The sequence below is a fragment of the Electrona antarctica genome (genome assembly GCF_951216825.1).
Source record: "Electrona antarctica genome assembly, chromosome: 23".
In the NCBI taxonomy this organism is placed as follows: Eukaryota; Metazoa; Chordata; class Actinopteri; order Myctophiformes; family Myctophidae; genus Electrona; species Electrona antarctica.
This window is the reverse complement of record NC_136804.1, coordinates 34,124,269-34,150,719: the sequence shown is the minus strand read 5'-3', so window position 1 is coordinate 34,150,719 and position 26,451 is coordinate 34,124,269. Positions and strand designations below refer to the sequence as shown.

At 44.6% G+C, this 26,451-nt stretch overlaps 1 protein-coding gene across 2 annotated transcripts in view; it reads right to left on the bottom strand.

The window, feature by feature from the left end:
- impdh1b (IMP (inosine 5'-monophosphate) dehydrogenase 1b) overlaps nt 1-26,451 on the bottom strand; it is a 50,600-nt gene that overhangs the window by 4,272 nt on the left and 19,877 nt on the right. For both annotated transcript variants that reach the window (XM_079493754.1, XM_079493755.1), the window contains 12 exons: nt 22,606-22,654; nt 15,383-15,484; nt 14,268-14,342; nt 11,932-12,138; nt 10,959-11,046; nt 10,057-10,256; nt 8,271-8,361; nt 7,125-7,220; nt 4,551-4,694; nt 3,753-3,897; nt 2,556-2,699; nt 1,938-2,021 (listed from right to left, as the gene is read on the bottom strand). In XM_079493754.1, the coding sequence (XP_079349880.1) occupies nt 1,938-2,021; nt 2,556-2,699; nt 3,753-3,897; nt 4,551-4,694; nt 7,125-7,220; nt 8,271-8,361; nt 10,057-10,256; nt 10,959-11,046; nt 11,932-12,138; nt 14,268-14,342; nt 15,383-15,484; nt 22,606-22,654 (1,425 nt within the window). The remainder of the gene's footprint in view (nt 1-1,937; nt 2,022-2,555; nt 2,700-3,752; nt 3,898-4,550; nt 4,695-7,124; nt 7,221-8,270; nt 8,362-10,056; nt 10,257-10,958; nt 11,047-11,931; nt 12,139-14,267; nt 14,343-15,382; nt 15,485-22,605; nt 22,655-26,451) is intronic.

The following is a 26,451-nucleotide window of genomic DNA, read 5'->3' as shown; positions in this document are numbered from 1 at the left end:
TTTTTTTTTTATTATTTACTATAGTCCTACTAGACCCCAAGAAATTACATCTGGCCACAAAAGATCACTGCATGTGAAGGAGGTGACAAACTGACCTGTTGAGCCATACAACACAGTATGGCAGCCCCCTATAGTACCCCCCTTCACATTCAGTAGATCCTGTGATCTTTCGTGGCCAGATGTAATTTCCTGGGGTTGTAGGACTATAGTAAATAATAAAAAAATATATATCGCTATAAAATGTTGTAAAAAAATACATATTTAGCCCCATTCTCGAATGCCCCCGCCCCCCTGTCAAAAATAGCTAAAATCAGTAAAACGAAAGAAAGCAGCAAATTAAAAAAAAATAACACTCATCTTATACGTTCTCTAATAACAACCTAAAACATGAACCTTGGTTGAAAAAAACTAAAGTTGTCCTTTAAGCTCACAATGCGGCACACCAAGGCACAATGTGACATGTTGTGAGCTTGCCATTTTCGCTGTGCAACACCAAGCATACAATGTGTATAATTTCAGCATGTATGCCGAGGCAATTTTGGAGAGTTTCCGCTTATAGAGCACTGAAGCCTGACGTACTTTATGCATCCTACCTGGGTCACATTCCCCCCCCCCCCAATTCTGAATTCCCATAGACTTTTGTTATATCACGTCAAATAATAACTATTATGTTCCAAAAATAAACAAATGATCGTGTCGGTTTTACTCATATGGATATGAAGAATCAACTGACTAATGTTACTGCCCTAGTCAAAACATTTTGATAGAATAATTTACCTATACAATTCTTTTCTGGTCTTTTCTGCCTTTACTTGATAGTGACAAAGTAAGATGAAATGGGATACTATAGAAATGTTAATAGGATTATATTGGAAATCCTATAGGATTCAAATAGGATATTCGAAATCCTATAGGATCCTATTAGAAATTTTGAAAATCTTATAGGAATTTCATAAAACTATAGAAATTCTATGAGAACATTTTTAAATGTTCATAATCCTATAAGATTCTTTTGGAACTTTGGAAAATCCTATAAGATTCTAATACGATTTTCAAAATCCTGTAGGATCCTATTAGAAAATCTATACAGGAATTTCTAACTAGGGTGCCACCGAATTAGCTCTTCGCTAAATCCCAACCAAAAAAGCGATTGTCCAATGCCAATCCAAATAGTTTAGCAACTGTTGCTATGCAGGTCAAGCTTTTGCCACCTCATAGGCTAGCTGTCAATGTTATTTCGCATGGCTGTGTTGTTGTTGAACATATACACAGCTTAACATCGAGGAAGTTACACGACTGACCCACCCATGTGATACAATAATACCAATGACTGTAGTCTTACCGTGCAACATTAAAACTCCTGTCAGGTGGTCGTTAATAGTTGATTTCTCCTTCTGTAATTTCCTCGTATGTCTAGTTCATTTAAATAATGTCATGCAAATGTGTCCAGTGCATAGCCTACTGCAGGCCTGGTTGACTAGATTTAGAAGACATTTTGATGCTCTTGCTACTGAAATGATCGATTATTTATATGGAGAAATCCCGTCATTTAACATGCATCTCTAAGCCAATTTTCGTCACACCAACGGATTATAATGTCAACATTCAACATAAAACCGCTGCCGCCACCCACCACCACCACCACCACCTGTGGTGTTGGATGAAATAAAGTCAAAGATAGCTATCGGTGCCTGTGATACGAACGGGTACCAGGGCGGCTAACGGGTCCATTTGTTGACGGCTGGGGCAGATCTGGTTTGGAGTTTCATATAAAATCACAGGTAACGGGCGGGTTGCGGATCCGATGATTGACGGGCGGGGAGGGTGCGCAGGTTTCGAAATATGGACCTGTGCAGGGCTCTGCTTCATTTAAGTCACGTCAGTGTGGTTGTGTACGTGTCAGTCCGTGCACGGTACAGTGAGTGTGCGGTACTTACGAGTGCAGGCCGTGAACGCCTCCTTCCACCTGTGCAGACATGGTCCTCTTCTCAAACTTCAACTCTCCAGAATACATCATGGCACTGAGAAAACATAGAATGGAGCCAAATGATGCTCAGTGTACCGCCGCAAACTCATCAACATAATAACCAACACGACAAGCGAGAGGTGTGCATAGTTGGTTGCAGGTCTGAGCATTTCTTTTGAGTGAGTGTGAGTGTGAAACTTCCACACGATAATCACATTTCAACGAGCAATTTATACTGGTTTGTTATTGTACTTCTTTAACAAGGAATGGACTCTGAATAAGCCTATGGGACTCCTTCCTTTCCTTCACTGTAACTATTTATTTCTTATGTTTATAATATAAATGTACTTGTAGCCTTTATATTGTGCAAATCAACTAAACTTAATTATATTCCAGGCAGTACAACAAAAAAAAGAGTGACAAAATGTGCTACTGAGAAAGCCGTTAGTGAAAGGTTCACCTGGAGCCCTGTTCACTGTTCAGGCTGCATTTTCAGCGCCCTCCGGTGGACAAATTGCCCCGAACATAAATATTGAGACGCATTACACATTCAGACAGGCTCATTAAAACAGTGGAAACTGCTACTCACCGGAGCACAGAGAGGCTCTTGGCGCCAATGTCCTGGCAGCCATGTTGGATACCGGCTATCAGGTAGGGGACAAACTTGTGGATGGATCCCTTGTCCTGGACGGAGCCGGACACTCCCTGGGCGACCTTCACCTTGTCACCCTCACTGTGTGTGGACAGACAAGCATCAACCAATCACAGACATGGCGATGAGGTCACAAATGTTTAACATCCAGATTTGATTGGCCCGCAGCGCTATTAGATATTTCAGGCTGAATATGGCTGAAGTGTTTTATACGTTTTGAAATGTTACAACTTTCATTTTATAATGAACAGGGTGAAACCGTGCCCCAATTTGGAGGCATCCGTCATAGATATGTCATAGATAACTGGCCACAAAAGTCTGAGCATGAGTTAATCCATTCTGGACAGGGACCCCTTTTGGTGTTTTAAGCATTAGCTATTGAAAAATAGCAGATCTACAAGATCATAGCACGGCACTCGGTGCCGCGCTACGAGCTTGTACGGTAGGTCTGCTATTTTAGAAAAATCGTGAAAATGTGGCGCAAATCTTTGAATATATATTCTTTCAGAGCGAACATTTTTAACTAAAATCTTTGCTTCTGGGGGGGGTCACTGGAACAACATATTTTCAGATGGGGGTCGGCGGCCAATTACATATCATTTTTGGGGTCCTTGACATGAAATATTGAGCACCACTAATACAGAATAGGTATTTCAGAAAAACTGTCAGGATTTAGAAGACATTTTTTTAAATTTCGACGTCAGGCCTAAATGGGTTACTTTTTGAGGGGCGCTAGCCTATGTCCAGCTTTGAGGGTCTGTGTAAATACAAACACTGAAGACAAAAGTGAGGACGCAAATTGTGATTGGCCAGAATGAGATGATGTATGATGATAAGAGCGCTCCTCACGTCACACGGGTGTGATTTTTGTATTATAAAAGGCAGACTAATTAGTTGTAACCTGCATATTATCATTCTATTGTTAAGACAACATGTGAACATTATTCTCATGAAAGTGCTGAAAAACTCTTCCACACAAAGGGTCGACAATCACACGATGACAATCACACGATGACAACCACCTCGTCCTCCAGCCTCCTCAGTACTTTCACACGATGACAACCACCTCGTCCTCCAGCCTCCTCAGTACTTTCACACGATGACAACCACCTGGTCCTCCAGCCTCCTCAGTACCTGAAGTAGCGTTTCTGGCTGCTGGTGCTCTTCTCCATGGCGTCCAGCGAGCCCATCCCACGGTACTTCTTCAGACGCACGCCGTCCGAGAAGAAGTACTCTCCTGGTGCTTCCGTGGTCGCCGCTAGCAACGACCCCATCATCACTGGGGGAGGAGGTGAAAAGGAGAATGCTTACTGCCATGGCTTAACCAAGGGGTTCTCAATGTCTTTGGCTGGAGACCCCCCCCCCTCCGGAAATGCTTGGGCCATGTCTCACGACCCCTGCCCCGCCCCACCACAAATAGACCGCTACAATAACATTAATAATAGAGAAAATACATCATATAAATATACTGAAACCAGATATAAACATTAAGTTTATGCATGCACTATGTGTACTATGTAAACTCTCAATATCCATTTCCAGCCATTCAGTAAAAAAAACAAAAACATCTGGGGACCCTCCAAAATAATTTCGGGACCCCTCCGAGGTTGAGAACCCCTGGCTTAACCCATTAAGGCCAAATCTAAAGAAACCTTTTCATGTCGACCCCCCAAATTATATGTATTTGGCCACAGACCCAAACCTCAAAATATGTTGGACCCCCAGAAGCAAAGATTTGAGTTAATATTATTTTTCAATTGCAGCGCTATGAGCTTGTATCTGCTGAATAGCCAAAATCTAAAATGACAGATGCTTTTCTGGTTTTAATGGATTAAAGAACAACGTGAAGGTTATTTTCTTTTGCCCTTTAGGACTTCAAAAAACGACAACAAGAATGCACGTTTGCATAGCGCATGGCTCTTTAAACCTCACCTGTTGATGCCCCAAGGGAAAGCGCCTTCACTACGTGCCCGACGGTCTGGATGCCGCCGTCTGCGATGACTGGCACGCCGAAACGCCGGGCGTACTCTGCCACCTTGTACACCGAGGTGCCCTGGGGCCGCCCGCACGCCATGACTATGGAGTGGACAGAAAATGCGTCAGCCGTCGTCACCCTTCAGTCACACAGTGGATACTGTGCATCAGTTCACAATAGAAGTCATGTGTTTTTGTGCCGTCTGAATAGTTAGTGAATAGTTTCATCTTTTCTTATTTTTTATTCTTACTAGTCTTAATACGTTTGAAATGTACTAGGTATTTGTATGCTATGTCCTGTATGTCAGCCCTGTTTGTACCGTTTGATTTTCGATGTCTGGGGACTGCAGATGGAAATTATCATGTTTTGCTAAATCTGGTATATTTACACTGCATTTTTTATGTAATGTTCATTAATATACATTGTCCCGACTAAATAAACAAATAAAGTAAAAGTAAAAAGAAACCGATTGTGACCCAGTGTTGTAAATAGGTTTTCAATGTAATGAGTCCCGGGATGCAGGGATGAGTCCCAGGGACATTTTATGAGTCCCACTTCAACGATGTTAGGAGTAATATTTTGCCATTTTTACAATTTGCAGCATTTAACTCCCATTTCATTTTATATGGTTATAATGTGGTTATATTCATGTAGAAAACTGAAGAAGAAATGATTATTATAACTAAAGCTAGCAAAAATAAAACTAGAATTAAAAACAGTACAGTAGTACAGTAGTGCATCCCGTGGATGCAGAGGTCATTTTTTTATTGCGTCCCTTAACTATAAACTGTGTTTTGGGATGCAAAATGCACCCCATTTCAATCTCTGCACTAGCTCACGAAAGGCCTTTCTACTCATTATACCTTTTCCACGAAAACCAGGACCTAAGAGAGGATTTTAGCAACCATCACCTGTCAGCTCCACTGTGCAGCAGCTCAAACTGCTGCACAGCAGTTTGAGCCCGGTTTGAAATGCATTAGGCACAACTCAAGAGTGTACAAAGAGTTGCAGACCTGTAAGGGTCCATTTAGTTTATAACCATTTACCTGGGGACCCCACGGAAGGTGGTCCCCTGACCCTAACCATTTACCTGGGGACCCCATGGAAGGTGGTCCCCTGACCCTAACCATTTACCTGGGGACCCCATGGAAGGTGGTCCCCTGACCCTAACCATTTACCTGGGGACCCCATGGAAGGTGGTCCCCGGACCCTAACCATTTACCTGGGGACCCCATGGAAGGTGGTCCCCTGACCCTAACCATTTACCTGGGGACCCCATGGAAGGTGGTCCCCTGACCCTAACCATTTACCTGGGGACCCCATGGAAGGTGGTCCCCTGACCCTAACCATTTACCTGGGGACCCCATGGAAGGTGGTCCCCTGACCCTAACCATTTACCTGGGGACCCCATGGAAGGTGGTCCCCTGACCCTAACCATTTAGCTGGGGACCCCATGGAAGGTGGTCCCCGGACCCTAACCATTTACCTGGGGACCCCATGGAAGGTGGTCCCCTGACCCTAACCATTTACCTGGGGACCCCATGGAAGGTGGTCCCCTGACCCTAACCATTTACCTGGGGACCCCATGGAAGGTGGTCCCCTGACCCTAACCATTTACCTGGGGACCCCATGGAAGGTGGTCCCCTGACCCTAACCATTTACCTGGGGACCCCATGGAAGGTGGTCCCCGGACCCTAACCATTTACCTGGGGACCCCATGGAAGGTGGTCCCCGGACCCTAACCATTTACCTGGGGACCCCATGGAAGGTGGTCCCCGGACCCTAACCATTTACCTGGGGACCCCATGGAAGGTGGTCCCCGGACCCTAACCATTTACCTGGGGACCCCATGGAAGGTGGTCCCCGGACCCTAACCATTTACCTGGGGACCCCATGGAAGGTGGTCCCCGGACCCTAACCATTTACCTGGGGACCCCATGGAAGGTGGTCCCCGGACCCTAACCATTTACCTGGGGACCCCATGGAAGGTGGTCCCCGGACCCTAACCATTTACCTGGGGACCCCACGGAAGGTGGTCCCCTGACCCTAACCATTTACCTGGGGACCCCACGGAAGGTGGTCCCTGGACCCTAACCATTTACCTGGGGACCCCATGGAAGGTGGTCCCCGGACCCTAACCATTTACCTGGGGACCCCACGGAAGGTGGTCCCCTGACCCTAACCATTTACCTGGGGACCCCATGGAAGGTGGTCCCCGGACCCTACTTTGAGAACCACTGACGTAAAGAAAGGAGAAATCCCATCATTGCAATGGCTTAAGTTTCAAGTGCCAATCTGTTCACTTAACGGCATGTAGACAAGCGAGACTTTCTTTGCATTTGAAGACTTGATGACTCCAACATTTTTGCCAGTTTTATTGCAGTTGCAAATTGTATATATTGAAATTTCATCTTTGTTTTGCTTTGATATTTTATGAATATTTGCACTCGGGACAGAATTTATGCAAATTGCACTGAACTGATCTAAGTACAGGAATGTTGCGTTCATCAGACAGGATGCTGCGCACCTACCTTCCTGTGTGATGCAGATGGATCCACAGCCCATCCCCACCCTGAGCGCATCGGCCCCTGCATCGATCAGGTTCTTGGCCTGGGCCGCTGTAACCACTGTGGACAGCATAAGAACACACACACAAGAATGATTGAAGCGCATGCACCACATGAACCCTAATGTCCCCATTCTGGGGGCGAACATTTGAAGTAAAGGAAGCATTCCAAGGAAAAGCTGTAGATCTGCAATTTTCAGCAAAGCTATAGAGCAGCTTTTAAAAGCCATTTAGGCCTGACCTCAAAATTAAAAAAAGAAAAATCTAAATCCTCCAGTTTTCTGAAAAATATTTTCACGGTTTTTCAAAAATAGCAGACCTACAAGCTCGTAGCGCGCGCTATGAGCTTGTAGATCTGCGTATTTTTCAATAGCTACATTATAACGTAATGTTTAAAACACCAAAAGGGGTTCCCACCCAAAATGGGTTAACCCCTTTTCTTTGAGATGTAGTCGCCATGTCAATCAATTCCTCCCCACACATCTTCTGTGTCGTCACCGCTGTCATATCCTACCGAGTCTTCCCGCCCAACACTCCCCACCGACAGGTTCCGCCCCAGCCCGTAGGAGTACGTGCAATGACCAATATCACCAGATACTTCTATTTCATACCCCCCCCAGCCTAGCCTGGCTAATAAGCCAGACTCAAATCACACTGTCGTGTGGTATTTGAGTCTGGAGATGCTGTGTATGGATCTTGTTTCCCGGGGAGCGGGTTAAAACATTTTCTCTTTGACGCAATTGGTCAGAGCTACTGTCAGTCAAAGGTCTCAAGCATTGAACGTCACTGTACCAAAGCCCGCCCATATTGCATACCGTGTCCCGATTGGCCACACCAGTTCTCTGGTGTAGGAAATGGGCGTACAATTGAGCCTCTCCAGACCGTAATCCGCCGGCAGGCAATTTATTTTTGCCAACGGCTGATTCGGTCTGGCTTATTAGCCAGGCTACCCCCAGCCCCCCCCCAAAAAAAAATTAGTTGAATGGAACTGGTATCACACAGTAGGAAAGCACCATAAAAAGGTTATTTCATTGCATCAAAAATAAAACAAACGGAGCAAAACACCCCACTAATACAAATATATGCACTAGGGTAGGATTCATAAACTCACCATTCCCTCCCACTACTTGCAGTTCTGGGTATTTCTGTCTAATGTAGTGAATCATGTTGATCTGATACACAGAGTTGCCTTGTGAAGAGTCCTGGAAATTCAAAAACAACACTTAGTTAGTCGAGTGCTCTCAGCAAACTAGGACACATTTGGACGAGGGAGGAGACTTTGCTTCATTAATACATGTATTCTATCTGATGTTGTTTAAACGAGGATATTGCAGTAAATAAACGGTCTGACTGAGGGCAAGCTGCAACGCTCAGGCTTTTGCACATGGTGCAAGTTTAACAAGCTCCTGAAATAGTTTTGTACATATTGGTGAATATGTACGTATGTCCGTCCTATCGGTCAGAAAGAAGAAACAGTCTTGCACCACCCAACCATTGCTATAGCAGAGTTGTGCAATGCACCTTTTTCAAACACAGATACACTGCACTCTGCACTGTTCCTTCGTCTGTCCGTATAGTTTCAAAAAGCATCATTTATCTACTCCATCATGCAGGGGTGTTCCATGCGAAAAAGAACATCAAGTAGTGACATTATCTGCAATCTACACCGCATCATGTGCATGACATTACAGAGACTTAAAGGACCACTTCACCACTTTTCAACCTATCTCCATATAATAGGTCCTCACTAATAATCATGATAAAATGGCACGATTTTTTTCTACTCAGTTCGTGTCTCATAGGAGGGCTGTGGGCAGTAGAAACAGTCTTCCAGTGACATCCTCATTAGGCAGATTTTTTTTTAAACAAGATTTATTTACAAAAAAAAATCATTATCGTGAGAACAATGGCTTCCATTTTCGCATTGCAACTTTTCAGGACTAGAAAGCCTGCAGTTTCTATTAGCTTGTATTCCCCATCGATGATGTCACTGGAAGACGGTTTCTGAACTGCCCACAGCCCTCCTATGAGACACAGACCGAGTAGAAAAAAAATTGCGCCATTTTTTCATGATTATTAGTGAGGACCTATTATATGAAGAGGGGTTGAAAAGTGATGAAGTGGTCCTTTAACCAACTGGCTGAATGTGTTTCAGGGCAGGCTATGTATGCATCTCAACCTCGTTCAACTAAAGTAAGGTAGTATGAACGGCTGATTATTTAGGTAGGCTTGAATGTACAAACCACTGCCATGTTCATTGTTAGGCTACATGATGCCAGCACAGTTGCATATGAGAAGCCGGCCCGGCCTACATAGTAGAAGATGGCAGCTTAGCGTGCTGGCTGTGCCCTTCATGTCATTGTAGCATTGCAACTGCGCATTGTGAGCTTGTAGATCGGCTGTTAGCCACAATACACCATGATGGTACGACGAAGCATACTGTAAATCTGGCAAAAGGCCCCGTGTGGTTCTCCTGTGTGTGCCGTGTTTATTACGAGGAGCTGTGCGCAGGAATGCACCTGGCTGTCGGAAGGAAAACACACATGATATCGTGACGTATTGAAGCAAGGCAGCCGGGCAATGTGGCGGGTGATTATTTTATTTAATCGGCCAATTCAAAATTTGAATCGGCCAATGACCGGTATTTACCAGTGAAGCACTGAGAAAACTGTTGCGCCTTTCTTTGTCCTTTTTTTCTTTCCAAACCTGACTACGGTAGCGGTGGTCTCAAAAACATAAAGTTTCCGGTATTTACCAGCCAACGGAAATCCTGGCGCCCGATACCAGCATTTTAGGCAGTATCAGCAGTTTTCCCCCCCGATACTGGTATCGGAAAAACTCTTAATAATTTCTGAAACACGGGGAGGGCAGTTTTTATTCATAAGAAACGAACCCACCAGTACAACCATGTCCACACCGCCTTGCACCAGCAGGTCCAGCCTGTACTTGTCGTCCTCTCGGGTTCCGATGGCGGCGCCACACAGCAGCTGTTTGCGGGAGTCTTTGGACGCCAGCGGGTAGTCTCTGTTCTTCTTCAGGTCTGTCCTGGCAATGATGGCCACCAGCTCGTCACTGTCGTTCACGATGGGCAGCTTGCCTGTTGACGTGCAGAGAGAGAGAGAGACAAGTCTTTGTAATGCAATTTGCACATGCTGTTGGATTGTGTTCATACGCTGTGGGGTGTCCCCCACTGCTGTGTGTAACTAAGTTCCATTCCATAACGTGTCTGTGCAGAGAAAGGAAAGTTTGTTTGTTTGCTTGGTACAAATGGAACCAAATGGTTCCCTTTGCGGGTCCATTTGGTTTCATTTGTACACTCAAGGCTCATACATAGTCTGGATTTTCGGTGGTGAGGTGACCACCGAACTACAACATGACGTCACGAGCCGCGGTGAAGAGCAAACCACCGCCACCGCTCCAGCCCTTCTCTCTGTTTTTACTCACCACCGCTCAACGTTGGTCAGCTCACCACCGGAGCGGTGGTCACCTCACCACCGAAAATCCAGACTATGAATAGGCCTTCAAGAGTTACAGACCTGTCAATTTGGAACCACCTCAAGGAACCCAGCGAGTCCCTGGACACCACTTTGAGAGACACTGTCCTAGATTATTTACAAATTACACGTTGGCATTGGATGGGTACTCTGTATCGACCGATGTGCAAATCGGAATCGTTATCGGGAAGGAACATATAGAATTGGTACATCTCTATTCAAAATAAATGGTATGGTGTATGAGCAAAATGGCGGTCATATGGGCAATCCAGGAATATTTATGTACTGTAGGTGAGCTACTGTACCTTTTTTGCTGCGTTGCAGAATGTCATTAGCCTCCTTCAGCGTTACGCCAGCCGGAGCGACCACCAGCTCCTCTCGTTTGGTCATGGCCTGGGAGGACATTAACAACATGTTCAGCATCAGCAGCACTTCATAAGAGGCAACGTTGGCTCTACAGACGTCGAAACCATTTTCACATTTGAAGGAGAGGGACAGGAACTGTGGGTAGTAGGCCTGTCACAATTATTATTGTCTAATCGCAATTATTTAAGATAGTCGCAATTATTCTGTCATAATCGTCCAAATCGTTTCCATTTTTAAAAATGTTCATACATTAAAAAAACAAAGGCTGAAATAACAGATCTACAAGCTCACAACGCGTGACTCACTATTTCCGCTATATTTATTTGTAGCTTTGTTTTTTAAGAATACAAATTATCTTGTCTATATTTCAGTTATTTGTCATATCTGCCCTGTGCAGTTTTTGATTACTAGGCAAACAGAAATGTATTCTTTATTCAATATTCCAATGTTCAAAAAACACAATTCAATTGTTAATTGTGATTTTTTTTGTGCGACAATGAATCGTCAACTTAAATGTGTAATCATGACAGCCCAAACTGTGGGGAGAGAGATTAATGGGAACGACACACAGCAAATGGCCCAGACAGCCAGGAATCAAACCAGAAACTCGCTGACCAGGTTATTTTGGTATGCACCCTAACCACTCGGTGTGCTCCAGACCGTTTACAAGCCTAATGGGCTTCTCCATTAGTGCTGTAGTACAGTGGAATAATCTGTTTACAAATCAGAAATTGCATGTTTCACAGAATATGTACAAGTGGCATAACTTTTCATGACATTTGCCAGGACCACAATAAAAACAAGCTCTTGGACATCATGTGTTTGTCCTCGTTCTTTTTTTAAATCCATTTCATTAATGTAGACGAGAACAATACATATTATGCACAAAGCCAGGCGCGCACACGCACACACCTCCACCAGAGGTCTGCTGTGGTCCTTCTCAGAGAGGAAGTCGATATCTCTGGATGTGACGATGCCCACCAGCTTGCTGCCCATCTTGCCCGTCTCGGTGACGGGGATCCCCGAGAAGCCGTGTCGGACCTTGGCTTCGACCACGTCTCCGATGGTGTGGCGCGTACTCATCACCAGGGGATCCGTGATGAAGCCTTGTTCAAACCTCTGGGTGACATAAGATTAAACACGTGAAAAAGTATCACTGTGCAACATTCATTTCAGTAAGCCTTTTTGGAGGAGACACGTCCGGAAGCTCAGCTCTCTCAAATCTACTTTCCCATCCTTAACCCATTTTGACCGAGACCGATTCTACAAAATGTCTTCTAAAACATGACAGTTTTCTGAAAAACCTATGTTTCTATGTCAGTGGTTCTCAAACTATTTCATGTCAAGGAGCTCCAGAATTATATGTATTTGGCCACCAAACCGCATCTCAACATATGTTGTTCCAGGGACCCCCCAGAAGCAAAGATTTGACTTAAAAATGTTCGCTCTGAAAGAATATATATTCAAAGATTTGCACCACATTTTCACGATTTAAAAAAAAATGCAGGTCTACAAGCTTGTAGCGCAGCACTCGGTGCCACGCTATGAGCTTGTAGATCTGCTATTTTTCAACAGCTAAAGTATAACATAATGCTTGAAACACCAAAAAGGGGTTCCCACCCAGAATGGGTTAAAGCACAATCTAAAACAATTGTTACTTGATAACCAAACTTGCCACCATTCAAATGAGCATCTTTGCTAAATCCGGCGTATTCGCATTACACTGATGTCTATTGTTCATTGATCTCTAAATAGTCTAAATGAACAAATGAAGTGGAGTAAAGGAACTAAAGTCAAAGTCATACGATTTGTCACACACGTTACCGCAGTGAAATTTGTTCTCCGCATTTGACCCATCTCTTGGAGCGGTGAGCCGCAGCCAAGGAGCGGTGAGCTGCAGCCGTGCTGCGCTCGGGAATCATTTGATTAGTTGATTCGCTCCACTGCTGTGGGGTTTTGGGCTCAAGATTATTTTAGAGCGCAGCAGTGTGGGTTTATGACCAGGACCAGCACTACAGATCAGAGGGGATCCGATCAGGTTTCTTGGGACCGATCCCGCTCAGCGATTGTTTTTCCAATACCGACATTGATCTTGCGCAGGCGGAAAATTTGAATATTTCCAAAATTATTATATGATTATAATAAAACCCACGTTCCTGTGTGTGTGGGGAGGAAGTGGAGAATGTTTAGGCCTGTCATGAAGATGAAAAACTACATAGACCTATATACTATATATCCGATTGACTTTTATACCACTTAAAATAGTAAATCACCCGACAGTCATTAATTGGCCGATCAAATCGGAGCATCTACAAGCTTGTACTGTAGCTATTTTCAGAGCGCAACACCCGAGCGCAACCAAAGTTAAAATTACTTGTCTTTTAGTTCTACTGGATCTCTTCTCCACTAGTCCCTCCCTAACATTTTAGCCTAGTTTGACGAAATTGGCAATATATTTAGTCTTAGTCATCATAGCTCAGTTTTTATTTAGTTTATCAGTGACGAACAATTTGTCATAGTTTTAGTTGGCGAAATCAACACTGCAGAGACAGAGAGAGAGAGAGAGACACAGAGAGAGACAGAAACACAGAGAGAGACACAGAGAGAGAGAGAGAGAGAGAGAGACACAGAGAGAGAGACACACAGAGAGAGAGAGAGAGAGAGAGAGAGACACAGAGAGAGACAGAGAGGAGAGAGAGAGAGACACAGAGAGACAGAGAGACGAGAGAGAGAAACAGAGAGAGACAGAGAGAGACACAGAGAGAGAGAGAGAGAGAGAGAGAGACACAGAGAGAAAGAGAGACGAGAGAGAGAGAAACACAGAGAGAGAGAGAGAGACACAGAGAGAGAGAGAGAGAGACACACAGAGAGAGAGAGAGAGAGAGAGAGACGAGAGAGAGAGAAACACAGAGAGACAGAGAGAGAGACAGAGAGACAGAGAGAGACAGAGACAGAGAGAGAGACAGAGAGACAGAGACAGAGAGAGAGAGAGAGCGACACAGACACAGAGAGCGACACAGAGAGAGACACAGAGAGAGAGAGACAGAGACAGAGAGAGAGAGAGAGAGAGAGAAAGAGAGAGAGACACAGAGAGAGACACAGAGAGAGACAGAGAGAGAGAGAGACACAGAGAGAGACAGAGAGAGACAGAGAGAGACACAGAGAGAGACAAAGATAGAGAGAGACACAGAGAGAGACAGAGAGAGAGACAGAGAGAGTTATAGAAAGCAAACACAATCTGGTCTCACCTTGACTTTGCGGACCTCGTTGGCTTGGAACTCTGGTGTGCAGTTATGATGAATAATACCAATTCCTCCCATCAGCTGCCAAGTAAAGAGATACACGCTTTAGAGTTGTGGTCATTTCTTCTTGGACACTATTTCCTAGGTATTGTGTTCATATAACAGTGGTTTCACAGGGCTTACTTGAACTTGAAGTGTTCGCGGCCCACTGACCCCATCTGACCACTTGGTCACGGTGGTCATTGGGCTGCCGTGTTAAGTGGTCAGATCATGGGAGTGGGTTCAGACTCCAGAGCATAGCTTAGTTTTATAAACAATCAAATCGCGTGTATGTATTGAATATGTTACTGTAATGATTTTGTATGTACTGTATGTTACTTGTAATATGTTTTTGTATTGTAATGTATTTTTTACTTATTAATCTGTTAAATGTGAGAGGACCTTCATAGAGTCCCGGGACTTTCTTGTGAAAATCCTCGAAATGCTGTAATCATGTGGTTTTGAATGCTTTTCAAAATCAAATTGTGTTCCAGTCAGTGGAGCTAACTTATTTTTTCTTAATAATTTTTATCCCACGATTTTGTAACCCATTTTTCACCCGTGTCAATCATCTAATTGATCCTGGGCTCTACACACCCTCCGCCAACCTAGTCCCCATATATGGGGGACATGGGGAGAGCAACGGACTTGAACTCATGCTTCCTTCATGCTTGAGTGTCCAAGTTGCTCATTTACACCCGACAGGGGGGAGTTTCCCTGGTTGGACGTAGCGCGTGGAAGGAACACGTTATTCCAACCAGTTCCTTTCTGGCAGTTTAGAGACCAGCATTACTGCATGTTTTTGTGAGGGTACCTACCCTAGGGGACACGGGTTGAACATGCAAACTCCACAACACAGAAATGCCCTTTTGCCAACTCCGCCTCGGGTATGGGCACTGATGACGCGGAGGAGGGAACACGCCGCCAGCACCCACAGTGTCCCGAGCGGGAATCGAACCCAGGACCTTCTAGCTGTGAGGCACTACCAACTGTGCCACCGTGCCCCCGAGTGGAGATAACTTTTAAAGGAAAGAATACCATGAAATGACGCACAGGCGTCGCTGTCAGACGCATCGTCTTACCGCCATGGCGATGGCCATTGCCGACTCCGTGACCGTGTCCATGGGCGAGGAGATGAGCGGGGTCTTCAGGGTGATTTTCCTGGTCAGTGCTGAGGTCAGGTCCTGAGATACAAAAAAAAAGAAGATTTAACCCATTTAGACCTGGGAACGATTCTACAAATGTCTTCTAAATGACAGTTTTCTGAAAAACCCTATGTTTCTATATCAGTGGTTCTCAAACTATTTCATGTCAAGGACCCCTAGAATTATATGCGTTTGGCTGCCGACCCCCATCTGAAAATATGTTGTTCCAGGGACCCCCCAGAAGCAAAGATGTGCGTTAAAAACGTTTGCTCTGAAAGAATATACAATATTCAAAGATTTGCGCCGCATTTCACGATTTTTCAAAAAAAGCAGACGTACAAGCTCGTAGCTCGGCACTCGGTGCCGCGCTATGAGCTTGTAGATCTGCTATTTTTCAATAGCTAAAGTATAACATAATGATTAAAATTAAAACACCAAAAGGGGTTCCTGCCCAAAATGGGTTAATTTTACACAAAGTTATAACAATATTTGTCATCCTTTACGTTGTACTGTAAAGCAGGGGTTTCCAACGCTTTTCATATCAAGGGCCATTATTTAATTGGCATTTGAGCCACAGACCATTTAGCCTCTCAGACCCAAAACAATACAGTAATTCCATGCTGTATGAGTGTACGTGGTACCACGAGAGACAACAGGCAAACAAAGTCAAAGTCAAAGTCGTACGATTTGTCACACACGTTACCGCAGTGAAATTTGTTCTCCGCATTTGACCCATCTCTTGGAGCGGTGAGCCGCAGCCAAGGAGCGGTGAGCTGCAGCGTGCGCCGCGCTCGGGAATCATTTGATTAGTAGATTTACAATTTACAATTTACAATTTAGGCATTTAGCAGACGCTCTTAATCCAGAGCGACTTACAATAGGCAAGAACAAAAAGCATGGGAATACATCACATATGTAACAAAATGCATTTATCGCGAAACATGCGTAAGCTAAGACCGTGACTAGAACATATCTATATAATGACACTATACATATAAACTATAACTAGAACATATCTATATAATGACACTATACATATAAACTACACATATGTGCTATACTATGCTGTACATATATACTATGAAGTGCTATGACTACATACAATGCACTTATTGTGCTGTCTACATGACATGCTATAAGTCTGTTTCAAATGCTATATAAGTCTAAGAAGTGATATAAGATTTGACCCCCAATCCAACCCTTTGATGCTGAGTGTCAAGCAGGGAGGCATTGGGTCCCATTGTTACAGTCTTTGGTATGACCCGGCCGGGGATCGAACCCCGACCTCCCAGTTTCAGGGCGGACACTCTAACCACAAGGCCACTGAGCTGGTAAACTGCCAAAATACAACATCAATACAACATCAATTGACATTATCCAATTGTGTAGACTTCTTGTGAATTAAGTAATGCAGGTGTTTAACAATAGTTTAACTCAGGAGTTAAAGATCTATAAGGGTCCATTTGGTTACCAACTCTCCATCATTTAGCTGGGGGCCACCTGGAACCCTCTCAAGGAACCACTGGTGGTCCCCAGACCACTGGTCCAGAACTACTGCTGTAAAACATTAAGTCAAACACCAGAGACGGCTTCATCTGTGCTGCAAAAAGATGGCCTACGCTTCAGTCATTATCATCCACTAGAGGGCAGACTTAACCTTTCAAGACCCACCGTTGCAACATTACAACCATTTATATTTGAATTAAATTAATTCATTAAGAAAATCTGTTATTTTTTCACCTAAACATCATCATTGATGTTCATTGTGTAGTCTTAGAGCAGACATAGAACACGCACATGGACAAGGCTGGGTGCTGGGCTAAAGGAGGCCACACCAAAAAGGTACAAAGGGACTTTCTTTATTGAGAAATCTGACATTGAAACGTTGTCATATTTCTCAATAAAGAAAGTCCCTTGGTACCTGTGGTGTGCATGGTTTGGTCTTGCAATGCCATTGGTCATATTTGCATATAAATACCCCCCCGTCAGAGGAAGAAATTCACACAACTTCAAAATCTCTGGACTCTGAACATTTTTAACAATGTTTAACCTTTAACCCTGAAAAAAGTAAGTAAAATGTGCATAACACTTTTAACATAATTTCCTCTGCAAAGTCCTAGTAGTACAAAGTAGTAGTAAGGTTGAACTTGAAATCTCTTTTTTTTGCAAGTAGAAATATATCTGGCCCTTGAAGGGTGAAGCAGAAAACACACAAATCTTACAGTAAGGGATCTAATCAGTTTCAATGACAAAAAAGGGTAGTTCCACAACCTTCAAGTAGTGGAACTAAAATACACAGAACAGATAATGAATGAATGAGGCCTTTGAGAGTGTCCTCCACGTTCATCAGATGCATGCATCTGACTCAGAGGCCAGGCCAGTGACCATACCAACACTAAGGCCTCACTCAGACCATTGCTGTATGCTTGTTGGATGAATGTTGTAGCAAAGCAAAGCAAAGTTACTATATTTACCCAGGGTAACTGGACTAAGCATCAGATACTTGTTTACAGCCAGGCCCTGCTCATAGAACATTTCATGGTAGTGGTTCAATGCCTTGCTCAAGGGCACTTCAGCGGTGGTAATTTTAACGTGCCGGTCCGGGGATACGAACTGGCGACCTTCCGGTATCAAGACCGCTCCGCAAACCGTTCGGCCACCGCTGCCACTTGTGTAGTGTCATGGCCGCCCCAATGCATTTCCAATGGGAGTCACATGGTTTGACACAACATTTGTGTTGTATGAGGGGGAGGGGCGCAGTCGAAACACAGCCGAAAGCCATACAACAGCTTGTAGTCCAAAATGTGGACTACAAACCATGTGACTTCCATTGGAAATGCATTGGGGCGGCCATGACAATACACAACATTTGTCCAACAAGCATACAGCAATGCAGTAAAGGTCTGAGCTCAGCCTTAGGGTGCGTTGGAATATAGGCACTCTGAGCGCACTGCCAATACAAGCTAATAGGCGAGTGCGCTCCCGGTGCACATTTCCGAACACACCCAAAAGCTCAAAAAGGGGCGGGGGAATTCTGCCATTGCCAGCAGGGGGAATTCTGCCATTGCCAGCAGGGGGAATTCTGCCATTCCCAGCAGGGGGAATTCTGCCATTCCCAGCAGGGGGAATTCTGCCATTGCCAGCAGGGGGAATTCTGCCATTCCCAGCAGGGGGAATTCTGCCATTCCCAGCAGGGGGAATTCTGCCATTGCCAGCAGGGGGAATTCTGCCATTCCCAGCATCAATCTCACAGTGGTGGAAAAACAATAACTAAGTGCATGTACTACTCCAGTACTGTACTTAACCCCATTCTGTACGGGAACCCCTTTTGGTGTTTTAACTAGGCATTATGTTTACTTTAGCTATTGAAAAATAGCAGATCTACAAGCTCATAGCGCGCCACCGAGTGGCACGCTACGAGCTTGTAGGTCTGCTATTTTTGAAAAGTCGTGAAAATGCGGAACAAATCTTTGAAAATATATTCTTTCAGAATACTTAATTCTTTTTTATTTCGACGTCAGGCCTAAATGGGTTAAGTACAAATTTGAGGTGGCTGGCTTTACTGGAGTATTTCCAATTCTCAGTACTTTTACTTATTGTACTTTTACTCCACTACAATTATTTGAAAACTTTGTTTTGTTATTACAAAACATACATTAACCACTTTAGCTTTATATATATACTTTAGCCATTTGAAAATAGCCCATGTACTGTACAGGCTCACAATGTGTCACATTGTAAAACTTGTGGAATGGGACATTCTGCATAGTACTTTCACTGTTGCTATAGTACTTTTACTCAAGTACATTTTAACCCATTTTGAGATCAGATTCTAAAAATGTCTTCTACATCCTGACAGTTTTCTGAAAAAGCTATGTTTCTATGTCAGTCGTTCTTCCATTTTTCAAAAATAGCAGATCTACAAGCTCATAGTGCGCCACTCGGTGGCGCGCTATGAGCTTGTAGATCTGCTATTTTTCAATAGCTAAAGTATAACATAATGCTAACACCAAAAGGGGTTCCCGCCCAAAATGGGTTAAATACCAGACATTTACTTGAATTAAACAAGTATTTGATTACTTTCACTTTAGTAAAACATGCGAGTACTTCCTCCACCACTGGTATCTCAGAAGGTAAACTGTCCGATTCCCACAACAAAGACCACGTGCCACTGGAGAGACGTAGGCATGCTGGGTAAAACAACAGATGTACATGGGAACCCAGCACAACAACGTGTACAGTGTCCAAGCCTTCACTCCTTATCTACCATAGACATAAACTATAGAGGAGTGGGTCTCAAACTTTTGTTTTCCTTCTCTCCCCCCCATTAACCCATTCTGGGCGGGCCGCGGGAACCCCTTTTGGTGTTTTAAACATTATGTTATAATTTAGCCATTGAAAAATAGCAGATCTACAAGCTCATAGCGCGCCACCGAGTGGCGCACTACGAGCTTGTAGGTCTGCTATTTTTGAAAAATCGTGAAAATATTTATTTCAGAAAACTGGAGGATTTAGAATATTTTTTTTTAATTTTGACATCAGGCCTAAACGGGTTAAGAAACCCCTCAAGGAATCCAGAGGGGCCCTGCCTGGAGGCTCCCACAGAGGGCCGACTGCCGGCTTTCTCAAGGCCTCACCGGGGAGGGAAGGGGAAGACACACACACACACACACACACACACACACACACACACACACACACACACACACACACACACACACACACACACACACACACACACACACACACACACACACACACACACACACACACACACACACACACACACACACACACACACACACACACACACACACACACACACACACACACACACACACACACACACACACACACACACACACACACACACACACACACACACACACACACACACACACACACACACACACACACACACACACACACACACACACACACACATTTCACCATGTCAGTGACGATGGCACCGACATGCAAAATTCTACTGGGAGCAGGACCGCCACCTCTGGAACACCACCGTCCCAAAAGAATCTATCACCTGAGCTCACCTCAGTACGAGGCCCCCCGGCCCACTACACCACACCAAGCGAGGGGATAATTTACCTTATCTCTCTACTCTTACGTGCATCTCTCATGCTTTTCATTCTTACTGCTGTTGCTGCTACTGTACGTATACAACACCTGAATTTCCCCACAGGGACCAATACAGCTTTCATTTTGATATGGGTGAATGCACTGTATACTTAGTTGGCTTGGTAACGTAACCATATTGTGATTTATGTTTTGACCACAATAATGTATTTTTCTGTATTTTGAGGGCACAAATATACTTAGTATAGACAACCAAATATTATATTATAATATTGACTGCTTCCTAGGGTCGTCTTGTTAGCATGATCGACTTCAAAGACCACAACGTCTCATTTTGTGTGCTCCGTGTCGTCTCGGCCGCTTTTTCCATTTCTGTTCGTTAACTTGAACAAACAGCAGCTGAGTCAGTCAAACCAACTTCCTGTCTAGAGGGAAACTAGGACAGCAGCGCTTGGAACTACAAAAAAAACCCAGCAAACCTCCAATATTTACAAGCGACAGAAACAAGCCCAAAGTAGTTTATAATAAGCGGATATGGCAACACTGCAACAGGGCAGGAGACTCAGGACAGAAAGGGCCATTCACAGTGCATACCGAGCATTAGAACATTAATGTTAACTTATAGTATACCGTTTAAAACCACATCATTATAGTCATCACTATAGTTGTAGTGCGTGGTGTGAAATGGCCCTTAACAGGGGTCGTCCACAGTAATGACGGGCTCCGCTCAACTCCGGCATAGAACAGGGTGGAGAGATTAGAGATATCAATTAGATTAAAACCCCTCAGATGGACGGAGCAGAAAGAGGGGGGGGGGTTAATACCTGAGATTAACACACACACACACACACACACACACACACACACCAGAGAGAGGAAAACAGCCGGTGGGAGGAGGCCATGCTGACGAAAATAGCATGACCACAGGAGGGGAGATGCTGAGGGTTTAAGCACTTTCAACCTGGCGTCCCTATTTTTGTTAATGTTATTGCACGGAAAAAAATCTGTCGAAGACAAAATAGCTTAGAGCTTGTACTGTAGATCCGTCTGCTTTCTCTACCCATCACACAACGACGTACGTAGGGGGGCTTAAGTGGTTAAGAGACCAACAAAACTAATAGTCTAGTAGCCAGCCCATAGAGCCCCATTGTGAACCCGGACATGTTGAGTACACCAATGTTTTATGTTAGAAATGTTGAGTATGGGTCCCCAGCATGTAGAAACTGCCAGATGCTAACTTGCATATGTTGAGCAATTTTCATAATTGGCATAATATGTGACCCTACCAATAACAACCTATGGAAGGCAAAAAGGTCAAATGTCATCATGCTTTATGTAGCATGTGACATGTCAAACTAGGGGGTTTTCATGATGCTGAATCCATTCCAAGCATTAGTTTTGCAAAAGAAAACTGACATTTGGCTAAAACTAATGCTTGGAATGGATTCAGCATCATGAAAACCCCCATTGACATGTCACATGCTACATAAAGCATGATGAAATTTTGCCTTCTATAGGTTGTTAATGGTATGGTCACATATTATGCCAATTATGTAAATTGCTCAACATATGCAAGTTGGCAGTTTCTACATGCTGGGGACCCATACTCAACATTTCTAACATAAAATGTTCTGTACTCAACATGCCCGGGTTCACATTTTGGCTACTAGACTATAAATGAAAACCATTTCAGTGGAAAGTGGCGATCCTAAAAATGAACGCGAGGTCGTTTCTGTATGTGTAACCAACAGCCTGTAATAACTAATGAGGCTTATGATTATGACGTGACTCAGGGTTCAGAGCGGCCATCTGGGAAGCCAAATGTCCCTGGTTCGACACGTCCCCAGTGTCCTTGAGCAAGACACTCACCCACTAGCTGCTCAGGTGAGCAGGTCGGTGCTGCAGATCGCAGGTCATACAAGCTCACAGCGTGCAAGATGGTACATCTGCTATTTTAGAAAAATCTTGAAAAGTGTGTGAGAACTACCGATTTATTAGGCATTTGTAGAATCTGTGTCAACAGGGACACTGTCCGTATCCCTCCTCAGACATTAGAAAACACTCACCACTTCATCGGAGGTGAAGTCGATGAAGCCGGGAAGAATCAGGAAATCACTGAAAGACAAAAACAGAGTGGAAGGAAGGTCAGAGGTCAATGCTCGAGAGGTTTACCAACACCTGGCGTTGTACCAAAATAAAGTAAATTGTGTCATAGTCGTCCGCCCCCCCCCCCCCCCCCCCCCCCTAGTTGTACTTTGCTACAGTAAATCTGCACACATTAGAAATGTGTCCTCTTGCCTTCTATTCTCCATTCTCAGTGCCCAGGGAGAGGGCCTTCTATTCTCCATTCTCAGTGCCCAGGGAGAGGGCCTTCTATTCTCCATTCTCAGTGCCCAGGGAGAGGGCCTTCTATTCTCCATTCTCAGTGCCCAGGGAGAGGGCCTTCTATTCTCCATTCTCAGTGCCCAGGGAGAGGGCCTTCTATTCTCCATTCTCAGTGCTCAGGGAGAGGGCCTTCTATTCTCCATTCTCAGTGCCCAGGGAGAGGGCCTTCTATTCTCCATTCTCAGTACCCAGGGAGAGGGCCTTCTATTCTCCATTCTCAGTGCCCAGGGAGAGGCCGGGCCTTCTATTCTCCAGTCTCAGTGCCCAGGGAGAGGGCCTTCTATTCTCCAGTCTCAGTGCCCAGGGACAGGGCCTTCTATTCTCCATTCTCAGTGCCCAGGGAGAGGCCGGGCCTTCTATTCTCCAGTCTCAGTGCCCAGGGAGAGGGCCTTCTATTCTCCATTCTCAGTGCCCAGGGAGAGGGCCTTCTATTCTCCATTCTCAGTGCCCAGGGAGAGGGCCTTCTATTCTCCATTCTCAGCCCAGGGAGAGGGCCTTCTATTCTCCATTCTCAGTGCCCAGGGAGAGGGCCTTCTATTCTCCATTCTCAGTGCCCAGGGAGAGGGCCTTCTATTCTCCATTCTCAGTGCCCAGGGAGAGGGCCTTCTATTCTCCATTCTCAGTGCCCAGGGAGAGGGCCTTCTATTCTCCAGTCTCAGTGCCCAGGGAGAGGGCCTTCTATTCTCCATTCTCAGTGCCCAGGGAGAGGGCCTATTCTCCATTCTCAGTGCCCAGGGAGAGGGCCTTCTATTCTCCATTCTCAGTGCCCAGGGAGAGGGCCTTCTATTCTCCAGTCTCAGTGACCAGGGATAGGGCCTTCTATTCTCCATTCTCAGTGCCCAGGGAGAGGGCCTTCTATTCTCCACTCAGTGCCCAGGGAGAGGGCCTTCTATTCTCCATTCTCAGTGCCCAGGGAGAGGGCCGTCACCATTACAATTTTAACCCATTTTGGTGTTAAGCATTATGTCATACTTTAGCTATTGAAAAATAGCAGATCTACAAGCTCATAGCGCAGCACCGAGTGCCGCGCTATGAACTTGTAGGTCTGCTATTTTTGAAAAATTGTGAAAATGTGCCGCAAATCTTTGAATATATATTATTTCAGAGCGAACGTTTTTAACTCAAATCTTTGCTTCTGGGTGGGTCCCTGGAACAACATATTTTCAGATGGGGGGGTCGGCGGCCAAATACAAATATTTTTGGGGGTCCTTGACATGAAAATGTTTGAGAACGACTGACAGAAACATTTTGTTTTTCAGAAAACTGTCAGGATTTAGAAGACATTTTTAGAATCGTTTTCAGGTCTAAATGGGTTAAATTGACGATTAATTGTCACACAAATAATTTAACCCAATCTAAGCCACGGACACGAGAATCCGTTTCAATCTCTACGACCCGCCTCTGCCAGAACGTGAAAATCTGTCTGTCTTTAATTCCATTGAATCCAGTAATTATTATTATTATTTTTTTTAATATATATTTTTGCTTTTACTCACATGGTAGAAACACCTACATCCCCCGCACACACATAATAGTCCCTTTTCTCCTCAAAATGAGACAAACTGCGATCTTTGGGGACCTTATAAAACACTACTCTTTGATCGCGCTATGAAAGTTACTCCATCGCACATCGATACACAGCCTAGAATGAGGATGTGGCTCGAATATGGAGGGCTATCACTTCTGGGTTATGTAATATTATGTAATAATTGTGACAGTCATACCAGGGGAGCAGTTCAACTTCGACACAATTTTCTTTTTTTTACAATGACACCAATGCTGTTTTCCCCCCCTTCTTTTAAAAACTGGCTCAACCGAGAGTGTGACTAGTTTATGCAACTTCCAATTCTCTCAAAATGGGGCGAGGGAGCAAGAAAGCAATGAGAGCATAGCCATATTGAATCGAAGGCTATTATTTAGCCAACTCTGTGCGACTGTGCCATGTCTGGGACATTATGCAAACCACACAGTGATCAACTGACGTTAACTGAGGAAAAGGCGAAAGTGAAAGTAGTAGACTAAACTATACTATGTACGCCCCTTACATTGTTGGCTTGGCAACCAAAAGGTCATCTCATTAGAGGTTGTCTAATGCCGCTTGTATTCGCGACCTTATTCTTTCGGTCATGACCCACACTTCATGACCATAGGAAGAAGATTGCTCGGTAGACAGAGAATATAGCAGTCATTGACAATTAGGCTATGAGTACATGTCATTGACTGCCGGTGAACTGTCTTCTGTGTTCGATTGATGACGCACCGCACATTTTTGAGATGGGGGTCTGTGGCCAAATGGGGGGCGGCCTTTTTTCCGACACCCAAATAGCCGACGGGACAATGGTCCGACAGTGTCGGACCATTGTCCGAAATACCGTCTTTTTACTCCAACGGTCCGACATGACATTAGCAAGACAGAAGTTCCCGCAATAGTCCGAAAACCGTAGTTTAGACGAGGCAATGTTGCCAAATACATGATTTTGGGGTGTAGTTGGCATGAAGGTTTTGAGCACCACTGATATTTACCATAGCAATATTTACAGTTTTAAATGTTTTTTTGTTGTGGCTTTCGCCTTTATTTTATATTTTTTATGGAGGGACAGACAGTAGGCTGACAGGAAATGGGGAGAGAGAGATGGGGGGGGATGACATGCAGTAAAGGCCGTCGGGATCGGGAGTCGAACCCACGGCACACTGCCAGACTGGATTACCAGCCAAGGTGTAAGGCTGAACGATTAATCGTTTTCAAACCGAAATTGCGATTTGAAACCACGCGATTAGCAAATCGCAAAGGCTGCGATAAAAAAAAAAATCATAATCAACCCGGAGCGCGTCTGATCCAGTATTTACAACACGGCTATACTGTGCTCTCTATTCTAACCAATCAGAAGTGTCCCTGCAGTGCATGTGACTGCAGTGCATGTGTACACGCTCGCGCAGTGCCCAAAACAAAGTCATCATTTACGTCTACTCTGCTCTGTGTTCAGTGCGTTGATGCTAATGCTACCATGCTACTGCTAGAAGTCAGCAGCAGCTGAGGAGCAGATAGCGTCTGCGGAGCCCGAATAAACTTTCTTAAATCCGCACAATTTAATCCCAAAGAGATCAGGCACTTCGGGGATATGGCATTATTTTGGTTTTGACGTTACAGACGTCCAACAAGAGAGTTTTGTGCAAGACCTGTCATGGTACAGCGACAGTCAAAACATCCCGCAGCAACACCACAAACCTTCGCATGGCACGGGCGCTGTCCTGCTGTCCTGTCCCCTGTTTATTTTAATGCTACATTGTCGTCGTCGTCCCCGATTCTAGTGAACCGGTCCCCATTGTGGTGCATGTACATTTGTAATGATTTGTCTGAGCGAGGTCCGCGAAATTGTACCGAGATCCGAGAGCCATCATTAAAAAAAGCTTACACCAGGACCCGTGGTGGGAAAATAGCCGGCCAACAAGCTCATAAACATTAAAGTTAAAGTGATGAGCTTGTCTTAAACCTCAGACAAAATGATCTCTAATAATTGATAGCCTAA